The sequence below is a fragment of the Notothenia coriiceps genome, unplaced genomic scaffold (genome assembly GCF_000735185.1).
Source record: "Notothenia coriiceps isolate Sejong01 unplaced genomic scaffold, NC01 NC01_scaffold00024489, whole genome shotgun sequence".
NCBI classification, from domain to species: domain Eukaryota; kingdom Metazoa; phylum Chordata; class Actinopteri; order Perciformes; family Nototheniidae; genus Notothenia; species Notothenia coriiceps.
The window spans coordinates 78,620-91,007 of NW_011357190.1; the positions used below are offsets into that span (position 1 = coordinate 78,620).

A 12,388-nucleotide genomic window follows, 5' to 3' on the forward strand; every position below is an offset into this window, starting at 1 on the left:
GAGCCGCGGGGCTGCGAAGGGTGCACTCTGGTCGAGGAGACCCGGCGTTTAGTGACCCCTCGTGAGACCTTGTTGCGGATTTGTTTGTTGATCTCATTCATGTAGGTATCCGTCACAGAGATTTTACTTGCTGGCTCCAAACCCATCTGGCAAGATGACAGAAAATGATATGTGTTTACTCACATTTCCCATTCTCATCCTTACTGCTTGCCTTCATTCCTTTAAATTACAGAAAGATTGTAAGGTTGTCTGATTTTTGGCAAGAATATATGACTAGGGTGGGCTAAGTCTGGCTAAGGGTTGGTCCACCAGATATACAAACCATAACTTCAAGTTATTTAACCTTTTTTTAAACAGAAAAATCCAATAGAGCTTAAATCTCTTTTAAAATATTGATCTGGCCAAGAAGGCAGCATCAAGTCTATGATGTACACACATCACAATTAAATACATACAATTAAATCCCAACAATTTATACAAATGAAACAGAGCGAAAATGTGTCCATTTAAATATTAACAACCCAGACAAAATCCCTATGTATTGGGGAATGAACAGTTTTTGTTTTGGTTTAACATGCAGGTCATTCCAAGACCAAGGGCAATAAGGAAATAGACTCCTTTTTTCCAGTCTAGCCTGTTATTAGATGGAACACCGAAGGCGTTTTGAGAAAAAATAAAGATATATGTTCATGGGTTACTGTCCTGTAATGGCCTTGTACATTTGAATATACCAATGCAAATTCCTATCCGAGTAGTAACTTAATTTAATTTAATTTCAATTTTCACATTAATTATATGTTCCAGAATTTGGAGCACCATATCCATTCACCTCCATCGTATACGAGTAATGGCATAAATATCAGAGACAGCTTCAATCTAAAAACAGTGGGAAAGTACTGTGAAACCATGTGGTGTTATGTCACATAATGTGATTTTGTTCCGGACATTTTCACAGTCAATAAACAGGTTTTTCACTTAATGTTATCTGGTTTGTGTCAAATGAAGCCGTGGTTCAGAGCTTACCATGTCCATCACAATCCTCATAATCGTGTAGATGAATATGACAAAACAATAGGACACCAAGCAGTAAAAGACAACAGTATTATCTAGAGTTAACAAATCCACTGATGATTATGTATCACCTGGCCGCTGAGCTCCTGCTGGGTAATGATGTGTTTCACAGCGTTCTGCCACAGCTTCTTTTTCCTCCGCAGCCCAGGGGACAGGGTGGCGGTAAGGCAGGGCGGCTCACGCAGCTCCATGGGGCGGACTACTGTCGTCTCGGCAAAGGTGACCATGGTGGTGAGTTTGGCTGACCTCATCCAATGCTGTCAGATCATGAGGAGGCAGCACCCTGATGCTGGAAGGGTGGCATTGTTGGGGGTGAATACAAAGAGGAAAAGATGGTGATTAGTGAGGGGTTTCACTTGCTTTTCTCACAAATATAATGGACATTCATTTTTAAAGGGGCACTCTACCAATGTTATTCATTAAGTTCAGTATTGTTAGTACTACTTAGCCCATGAGAACAACTTCCTCTTTGGCTTTGGAGGAGCTTTGACAGATAACCCAAGTGATGTCACAGTGAAGTCATCAGGATAATCTCAGCGGGGGCTTGGAGATTACAAATCATAACACATTTTTTTACAAACTGCAGGTGTGGCGTTAAAAGGGTGTGGCTGTTTACCAGGCGGAGAGGGTTAGGGTTTCTAATATATTATGATTTCGAGTTGAATTATGTGGGAATGCAGGATTCATTTTGGTAGCCATATCTCAGCCCCAGCTGCTTTATAGAACACTAATGGTACGCAATTAAGCGTGTATGGCCAATTTAGAAATTTGACACATTCTGAGACAGATGCAAAAAAAACAAAAAACATCACAAATACATTAACATGAAACAAATGAAGGTTACTATCAACAATTCTGGCTTCATTCAAATATCCTCTGTGGAAAGTAAGCCCTCCTCATTCAATTTCCATCAAACCGTTTTTTTTTTCATTTTTACCAATCTCTCTGAAAATAAGTTCTTACTAATATATATGGCTATATATTTGTACGAGATACATCATTTGAATTGAACATTTAAATTTAATTTTGCTGCTTGCTGGTTTGAGACAAACCGTTTTACACTGACTTTGCTGAATCATGATAATTGTTGCTATTTTGTAACTAAGAAATAAGAATATACAACAATTTATTTATTGATTATACTGTAGCTTTTGTGGCTCCTGATTAACATTTACACCTCACATGTTCTTTATTAAAGAAAAAAAAATCCTAAAAGAAGCATATCAAAGCCTCGTAATTGTTTAAACTCTTTTCAACATTTTGATTTATGTGGATAGTATGGTTGTGCTTGACACATGTAGCATGTTGTAAGAAGCCCATGATGAAACGTGTTTGCACAATGTGTGCCAGAAGAAAGGCAGCTTTACAGCAAATTATCTGGAGGCCAGATTTAGACGTGAGCTGGTTAAGGCTCCGAGTTAAACTCCTCCAGGTCCTTCTGTCATTGTCCCGCCCACTCACTGTCCATTGTCAGCAGTCTGATTGTCACTTTGCATCATCACTGCAAAGAACGAATATGATGAAACATAGTATTTTAAAAGATCTGCCTTCCTAATTAAGGCTGTCATTATGGCAGCTGAAAATCTTCATCCTTTGAGAAAATGCTGTAAAATGGCAGCTTTTTATTTTTTGGACTGGTTGATCATACTGTTCTCTAATGTAAAACGAAATCCAGATGTATTGGTTTAGATGCAAGCACTATTTGATTTCAGGCTCTCTCTATGATAAAATCCTAAACTCTTCTTGTTAAAATAAGAGTTACAAAGAAATAGAGTATACTTTCTGACAACTACATGGGGAAGGGGAAAAGTCTTGAGAAGTTAAATCTTATGCAACACTTGTAGTATAACCAACACCTTCACTCATAAATACATGTTGGCTTGTGGCCACTACTGACCTGTATTGTTTTACATATTGTGTATCCTTGCATCATGTCCACCATTGGCCAAAGGATATAGTCTTCCAGCCCATGGTAATCCACTTTTGCTGATTCCATCGCACAGGAATTGCACGCAGATCTGAAAATTAAGGCATAATCCATGAAGGGGAAGTGATAGTTGAAAAAGTCCCCTCTGTATAGATCCAGCCAAGATATGTTGAGTCGTTCTGGCAGGAATGTAGGTCATCTCATGCACTGTTTTGAAATGAAGTCAACAACTGCACTGAAGGAGAGCAGCAGGAGTGAAGAGTGCAAAGAGGATTTGCCAGTCAGCAGCCACTCTCACTGGCCTACAAAGCTGATCATTGGCACGAGGACAACTTTAAGATAATTGCAACGCTGTCAACCTTTGACCGAGTCAACTTAACCTTTAAAATCACAGTTGACATTTTATTGAAATAGAATTACAATAAATGCTTTTTAATTTGCTCTCTCTTTAATACTCTTCATATTTATTTTTAATTTACTCCCATTCAAAGAGATTAAAAGCAGAGTTAATGCCTCAATATTGCCTTCATGCTCTTGGCTATGTCAATATGCATTAGAGCCATAAGAGCAAAAAGTTCAAACATTACCTAAAAGCCTACAAGACCAGGCTGTTCAAGCATGACGCTAAATAATCACACACATGGGAACAGAACCCTGAGGTGAAATGCTTTTCAGGTTCACAATTTTTCATTCCAGACCTGATTAAAATGCTATTTCCACACAATTATATTTGTGCTTAATGTCACTTCATCATACTCTGTGGTTGCTTCTTGATTGGCTTAGAAATACTTCAATAGGGCAATTATTAAGGCAATTATAACCACTGTTATATCTGCTTTTTGAAGACAGGATTGTCGAGGACAAAGAGGTTTTCTGCCATGTTTTATTAATTTTTTTCTCTATAAAAAAAACAAAGTTAACCGAAATAAATGTAACTTTTCTTTCCTCTTCCCTATGTACAAAAGTTAGCCGTTGGAGATAATTGATTGATTGAAACATTTTTTTAAAGAGTCTAATTGAAGATATTAAAAGCAGTGAAATTATTTGCTGCTTCAGTCTTATTCTGGTTTCTGCTACTTCAGGCTGGTTAATGTTAACACAAGTCAAGTAGTAATTCTGTAACAAATACAAAAATGTTCTGGTCATTTGTTGTATTGTAGATTTTATTAGCAATTTCAGCCATACAATTGCCTTGAAATGTGCTGGATTTGGTGATGGTGTTTCCTAATTTAAAGTGTAACACATAAATGAATTACTCTATTTAGACCAACATTACTTTAAACCTTTCTTTTGTTCACTTATTTTGTCATTTTGTATATTTTTTCAAAATCATGACATAACCACAACATCGGCGATTGATTGTATCAGTAAGATAAGAAGAGAGGAATTGAATTCTCAAGAGGAACCAAAAGAAAAAAGGAAATATCAGACACAGCAATATCAGGAAGTGTATCGGAATAGACAACCATCCCTCAGAATTAATGAGGAAGAGCACTTACTGGGCTGATAGCATCAACAGGTCTGCGCTGCATACGGGTTTAAGCTGGTTAAAGTTTTTGAGACGTGCTTTGCTAATTGCGTCCAGGCCCCTTAGGCTGATCTAATGGATTCCCATCTGTCCAACCGTGACTGCGTGGCTCAAACCTTTCTCGCTGATTACTGTGCATCTAAAAATAGCCTAAGGGTCTAAGGCAATTAGTTCTACAGTACTATAACTGCTAAAACCAAAACAAGCGTCTAACACTTGGTAAGTATAGTAAAGCACATTTATGAGATGAAACATAGAGTTAATCATTGGTGATCGTTCTGATATAACACAGCCTTTGAGTTCATAATGGGCAATTTAGGTTAATGCCTGTGAATGTCATGATTCTACTGCACAAATCTGTCATTTCATTTAGGTTCTCCATTTGAAGGGCACTTTAGCTTGTGTCCTGAGGGGGGCGTTAGGATGAATTAGTTTGCTAAGGTAAAACACATCATGCTAATTATGCAATAAGCCAAAGGGGTCATGCTTACCGTGATTTTAGAACATATAAGGGGTGTTGTTGAGCATGATGCAAAGTAAGGTAGTTATTTAAGGCTAGCCGCTTTGGCTGTCCTCTAATCAGGTGATTCACACACATACTCACGCCAAACCTGAAAAAGAACTTACCAATTAACCTTGTTAAACGTTTCACTTAAGTTGGACACAAACACCTATTACCGTCTATTGGTGTTGTATCACAGACGCACTGTGTTATGTGTGTGTCGTAACACTCTTAGAGTTCAATAAGATCGTGATTGCATGATAGCTTTGTTGGCAGTCTCACAAAGCTCTCAAAGGTGAAGGTGTGTACAGGTCAACTAGGGACAAGGTACAACAAAGACCAGTGCAGAGATTTTGCTGGAACACTTTCACGATAATTTTGGGTTTTAAAATCTTCAATGTGTTGAATCAAAGAGTTTTGCCAAATCAAAAGATAAGCATGCAAAGGATTATGACACAATGGATTTCAGCCCATATACCTACACATTGAGGTCCTGTATGGTAGGGTGATAATAAGGAGCACTGGGCAGGTTTATCTTGTAACTTTATCTTGCACTGGGTCCTTATGACCCTGCAGGAATAAATGCCTAAATGAATAAAGCTTCCTTAAATGTAAATGACATGTCCAAAGCTAATGTAAAGACTTTTCCTTTATAATTTGAATAGGATTTTGATAGAGCTCTGAGCTTGTTCGACAATAAATGTAAGGCTAATAGCCATCATGTCATCTGGGCCTGTCCCCAATAGGCCCATGTTATAATCCATCCATGCAACAATCCAGAAATACCTGTCAGCTTTTAGGACTCCCCATTTTCTGCACAGTCCTATCACTAAGTTTCTACTCTTGCACTGAAATAAAATCATAAATACTAGTAGTAGTCACAGGTTTATCTTGTAATGAAAACCTCCAAAACCCTTAGCTGTAGCTTAGCTCTCATTGGCTCAACATAAGTAAGATGGTATTATCCTTTTCAAAAAGAGTCCCACAACATTTGCTATCTTAAAGGGGCTGAATAGTTAAAGAGATGACAGCAGCAGAAGACATTAAAATTAGTGTCACATAAACAACTCAGGGATCTGATGGCTCAGTGGGGATAAAAGACCCTTGGAGTTAAATGCTTTAGTGGTCTGCCGAAAAGCACCAAGTCTGTTGCCAAGACTGGTTTACTCATGGCAATCTCCAAACGGATTTTCCATTTTACTCACTGCTGTCCCCAACTGGTAGAAGAGAAATATTTCCAAAAACAGGATGTCCCATCCACAGATACAGAGAATAAAGAATACATATTTTTGATTAATTATTTTATAGCCTGATAGTCAGACTGAATTTTGTTTCACTCATAAATATTTTGTAAGTATTCTTGCATTGCTGAAAACAAATTAGGCAGGACATTGTCTGAATGGCTGCACTCTTAAACAGCTCTGCAGAAATTAGGATATATGATGTAGGATTGCATCATTTAAAAGGATATTCTAGCACAAAATAGGTTAAAATCTAAATCCACTGATTATGAGAAAGCATGTTGTTGACCCAAAAGGCAGGAAGAGATATCATTTAAAATTAAAGTGCCTAACCATGGGATAATTTTATTCCTCTGAAAGCAATGTATTCAAACACAAGATTAACACTGTCTTTTTTTTTTAAATACTTGAAATTAAACTAAGCCTATATCACATAACTTTTCATATTAGACTACTACCAGAATTTTGTGACGTTGTGTTTCTTTTCACACATAAATAATACCATTGACTGTAACTTAGCAAATGATAATGTGGATAGTAGCCTACCCTATCAGCAACATTACTCAATTTATATAGGATATTTATAAGAATTCCAATACATTCATGCTGTGAAATTAAAGCATTTGTCAAAAGTAATGACATATTAAGTGACCATTATTGTCAAAAATAATGGCAAAGTTTCTCATTAATATGGGTTGCGATGTCATTTTTCAAGATTGTTTCTCATAATTATTATGTTACGGGATATTGTTTTTGTCCTCGCATTGTCGTAAATTGTCTTCCATAAACATCTGAGAGGAAGTATTTGCATGATATGCAATCAATCTTTCTAATGTGTTTTCGAGTAGTCTGCACTTGTTCAAACATGACAAAAGCTGCTATCCATCGGTGGGCTGTCACATATACATAGTACTAACAGCTAGCCAGTAACAGCTGTCAACCAGAGGAACAGTAAGTAAGGCTGTTACTAAATGTGTCTTTGAATAGTTTACCTTTAGTCAAAGGGGCTGAAGGGACCCGCACGTATGCCGCACACTTTAAGGATTTTCCTCACTTCATGGTACGTAATTTTTTTACATTTATTTGCGTTGTTGTGATACGCGCAGCCAGGGGAATCTCGTTTAGCAAGTCAGGCAGATAGCTAGCTAACGATAGCATACTTTGCTATTAGCATAGATGAATGCTAGCTCTGAATTATAGTTACTTTATGTAGATGTATATACACAACATATACATATATAACCGTATGTTTTCATTACGTCTAAACCTTATTGAAATCCAGGGGTTAAAACACTATCAGAGAGCACACATTTAAATGAAAACATGTAACAGCTAACTATGCTAACATTAGCCTTACTGGAAAGTGTCCTGATTTCTGTCACAACAATATTTTATAAATACGCTCTTGCTTTTCACGTGTCAGGTAAACTTTAACACCGGGTATTTCCCGTTTTTTTTTAGGTTCAAATATCATTTTAATGTCAACAATATTTATTAGGTCATCGGCTAATTTGGGCATACTAACTTCCACAGGCCAAAGACAATCCAGCGGTTTTCCTGATTTTTCGAAGCGCCGTTGGAGACTCAGTTTGGGGCTAAAGTGCCTCAAACCTCAGTGCCTCTGTGGACCTGGAAGAGCAGCGCCGCCTTGTGACAAGCTTCCAACATGACAGGTGGGGAACACCACACTATTAAACACCTGTACTATACTTGAGGACGTATTTACAGCACTATACATTCAATGTAGCACACTGCTGAAGAAGTTTGATTAATACTAGTTGTATGAGCTGCCTGATCCCTAACCCGGTATGGAGACAGCTGATTGTGAAAATGTTTAGTGAGAGAAGCTCTGCATCAGTGCTCTAGGTGTTGGTGTGAATGATGTGTCTATTCCCGAGTGTTATGTGTGAATTTGCACAGAAAAATCACTCACCAGACATTTTGCCTGTGTTGGCATCTGCTGATAGATACATTCCTTGAACCTCAAACCCACTGACTGAATGTCTGTCCCACAGTGCCCCTCTCTCTCCATCCTCCTCTCTCTGTGTCTCCCTGTCCCTTTCACCCAGAGAGAGACTATGGGTGGATAGTGAGTACCATTGTGTCAGTGAGATGTTTATTAATGAGAGAGGCGCACACAGAGAGCAGAGCTGCTATTGACGGACTAATCGCTAATCTCTTCGTTAATACTTCAATCTGCCTATGAACCAAGATACATCACTGAGAAGCCTCAAGACAGGGACATGCAAGCTGGTGGTCTGCAGGAAGTACATTTGGGAATTTATTCCAGTTGGAAACTTTTTGAAAGTGAAGTTTGAGTTGGCTTTTCTGTTCAGGCTCGTCTTTTAGGACAAGTATATGTGTCTAATGTTTATTGCGTCCAAACTGGGAAGTTGTGGATACATGTCAGTGAGTATAGTATTAAATTGAGCTTTTCTGTCAAGGAACTTTGAAGTAGTTGGTGGTAACATTTTCCGTTAGCGTTGATAGGTAATTAAACAAATATATTATAACCAGAGAATAAGGGATTTGTAGTCTGCTGCTTATTCTGTTGCATTAAGGTTTTCAGTTTTAGCTTTTTGGAGGTTTACTGTGTCGATAAAAGGAGTAGTGTGTGTCTGTGTGTGTGCTTGTTGGTTGCCTGTCATGCCCTTGCCTGCGCCTGATGTCCCGGCCTCTCAGAGGCTGGCACTGGACTGTCGTACCCTTCTGGACCATCGCATTGGCAAGGGTGAGTGATAACACCACTTCCTCTGTTCTCTCCCTGGCTCCTTCTCCGTCTCTTGAGTCGCTTGAACAAGGAATTATTTCACTTAAAAGGTGCTTTCTCCATGTGCTTCTAAAATATGTTGTGTTGTAAAAATAACTTAAATTGAATGTTGGAGGTCTGATTTGCTATGAGCCACTTCCTGTGTTGTAAAATGAATGCAGTTTATTTTATCGATAAAAGAGGAACTTAAACCCTTGAGTAAGCCAACATAAAGAGGAACACTGGCTGTGGTATTTAGCACAGGTTGCTGTTAAACAGTGTTGACTGGCTATAGGGTCATTCATTTATAGTGTGTGTGTGTTAATGTTGACTTTCATATAGTCTTACACTGATAAAATCTCTGTTTGAAAAGAACACTGTTTGTTCTTCCATCAGAATAAAAGAGATGCTTATAGCTCCAAAGGGAATATTGCTTATATAGCAACATTTCCGGCATGCACGATGTAGGAAAACAAAGCTTTATTGTAAATGATTATGATGATTAATTATTGAAGTGATATTGTACTGGAGTCCTTTTTTTTATCCAATAAAATAAAAGTTCACAGTAAGTATAGAGAGGAACTTCAGCTATCTATAATATGATTTTGTAATGTAATATCATTTTGTATAACATAACAAAATAAGATATAATATATATTTTTTATTAGCTGCCCAACTGAGAACTATTTTTTTCTTTCAGTCCATACATTTAATTTCAAGCACTCGTTCATGCTTTTACAAGGACAATGCAGCATCTCCAGGTTTATGTTTTCACAACATTTTTGTGCATTAGAGCCAATAATATGGATTTCTGGGTTTAATGTTTGTCACAGTTTTATGGTTGTGTTGTGTAATGTAGACTTTTCGGGCATTTCTGTGGAGGTTGGGGACATTGAACCAGAGTGGTCGGTGTTCAAAGCCTCTATTGCCGAAGCCGCGGCGGGGAGCGGCGAGGAGCGGCGTGGTCTCAAGGTCCTAGGTGCCTCAAGGGGCGGTAACCCTCGAACCTCCTGGTGGACACCGGTGGTCAGGGAAGCCGTCCGACTGTAGAAGGAGGCCTTCAGGGATTTGTTATCCCGGGGGACTCCCGAGGCAGTTGCAAGGTACCGACAGGCCCGAAGGGCAGCAGCCTCAGCCGTGGCCGAGGCAAAGCAGCGTGTGTGGGAGAAGTTCGGAGAAGACATGGAAAAGGACTTTCGGGCGGCACCAAAGTTGTTCTGGAAAACTGTCCGACACCTCAGGAGGGGGAAGCAGGGAACCATCCAAGCTGTGTACAGTAAGGATGGGACGTTGTTGACCTCAACTGATGGAGTGTTAGGGCGTTGGAAGGAACACTTTGAGGAACTCCTGAACCCGACAACTCCGCCCTCTATGTTAGAGGCAGAGCTGGAGTATGACGGGGGATCGACACCAATCTCCCGGGGGAGGTCACTGAGGTCGTCATACAACTCCACAGTGGCAAAGCCCCGGGGGTGGATGAGATCCGCCCAGAAATGCTGAAGGCTCTGGGTGTTGAGGGACTGTCATGGTTGACACGTCTCATCAACGTTGCGTGGAAGTCGGAAACAGTACCGAAGGAGTGGCAGACCGGGGTGGTGGTTCCCCTTTTCAAAAAGGGGGATCAGAGGGTGTGTGCCAATTACAGAGGCATCACACTACTCGCCTCCCCGGGAAAGTTTATCTAAGGTACTCGAAAGGAGGGTAGGCCGATGTCGAACCTCAGATTGAGGAGGAACAATGCGGATTCCGTCCTGGTCGTGGAACGACGGATCAGCTTTTTACTCTCGCAAGGATCCTGGAGGGGGCCTGGGAGTATGCTTATCCGGTCTACATGTGTTTTGTAGACTTGGAGAAGGCGTATGACCGTTCCCAGGGAGTCACTGTGGGAGGTGCTGCGGGAGTATGGGGTGAGGGGGTCTCTACTCAGGGCCATCCAATCTCTGTACTCCCAAAGCGAGAGCTGTGTCCGGGTCCTCGGCAGTAAGTCGGACCCATTTCAGGTGAGGGTTGGCCTCCGCTAGGGCTGCGCTTTGTCACCAATCCTGTTTGTAATATACATGGATCGGATTTCGAGGCGTAGTCGTGGGGGAGGGGGTCTGCAGTTCGGTGGACTAAGGATGCACCACTGCTTTTTGCAGATGATGTGGTTCTGATTGGCTTCATCGGTCTGCGACCTTCAGCACTCACTGGATCGGTTCGCAACCGAGTGTGAAGCGGCTGGGATGAGGATCAGCACCTCCAAATCAAAGGCCATGGTTCTCAGCAGGAAACCGATGGACTGTCCACTCCAAGTAGGGAATGAGTCCTTACCCCAAGTGAAGGAGTTCAAGTATCTCGGGGTCTTGTTCTCGAGTGAGGGAACAATGGAGCGTGAGATGGGTCGGAGAATCGGAGCAGCGGGAGCGGTACTGCAGTCGCTTTACCGCACCGTTGTGACGAAAAGGGAGCTGAGCCAGAAGGCAAAGCTCTCTGTCTACCGCGCCATTTTCGTTCCTACCCTCACATATGGTCATGAAGGATGGATCATGACCGAAAGAACGAGATCGCGGGTACAAGCGGCCGAGATGGGTTTTCTCCGGGTTCTCCAGGGTGGCTGGTGTCTCCCTTAGGGATAAGGTGAGAAGTTCGGTCATCCGGGAGGGACTCGGAGTTGAACCGCTCCTCCTTCGCGTCGAAAGGAGCCAGTTGAGGTGGTTCGGGCACCTAGTTAGGATGCCACCTGGGCGCCTCCCTAGGGAGGTGTTCCAGGCACGTCCAGCTGGGAAGAGACCAAGGGGTAGACCTAGAACCTGGTGGAGGGATTATATCTCTTCGCTGGCCTGGGAGCGCCTTGGGATCCCCCAGTCAGAGCTGGTTGATGTGGCCAGGGAAAAGAAAGTTTGGGGCTCTCTGCTGGAACTGCTACCTCCGCGACCCGACCACGGATAAGCGGGAGAAGATGGATGGATGGATGGTTTTGGAAAATTAAACCTGGAAGAGATTGAGTCAATAGGAAAATATTGAAAATTATAATATTTCACGGTTTGAAATATAAAGAAGCGAATACCAGTAAACATGGTTTTATTAATAAAGACATTTTGGTATTTGGCTAGTAAAAAAGGAAAGACCTTTTGTAAAAAGTCGCCTATGCATATTGGGAAAACTGAAAGTAAGTAGAGCAGGAAGCATGCGTGGATTAATGACGGAGAGGAGGGAAAGGGTGATGCTGGTAGGGGGTGGAGAGAGGGGGAAAGGGAAATTGCGTGGGTGGGAGGTCTTCTCCCTTTCCATCTCTGTGGTGCATATTTCTTTCTTATTCTATCCCCATCCGCCTCTTGTCTCTGTTTCTTTCTATGCAACTGAGAATAATTATCAGAACTGGGGGGGGGGG

At 41.0% G+C, this 12,388-nt stretch overlaps 1 protein-coding gene and 1 long non-coding RNA gene across 2 annotated transcripts in view; one reads left to right on the plus strand and one right to left on the minus strand.

The window, feature by feature from the left end:
• Positions 1–76: 76 nt before the first annotated feature.
• Positions 77–3,058, minus strand: LOC104955028 (uncharacterized). Its single transcript, XR_799412.1, has 3 exons — positions 2,969–3,058; positions 1,143–1,360; positions 77–146 (listed from the first exon to the last, which is right to left on the minus strand). It is a non-coding gene; the product is annotated as an uncharacterized lncRNA (long non-coding RNA).
• Positions 3,059–8,342: 5,284 nt separating this feature from the next.
• Positions 8,343–12,388, plus strand: part of LOC104955037 (protein EFR3 homolog B-like) — a 44,405-nt gene continuing 40,359 nt past the window's right edge. Inside the window, exon 1 of the mRNA XM_010782262.1 lies at positions 8,343–9,000. Within this exon, the coding sequence (XP_010780564.1) occupies positions 8,916–9,000 (85 nt within the window). The 5' untranslated portion in view covers positions 8,343–8,915. The remainder of the gene's footprint in view (positions 9,001–12,388) is intronic.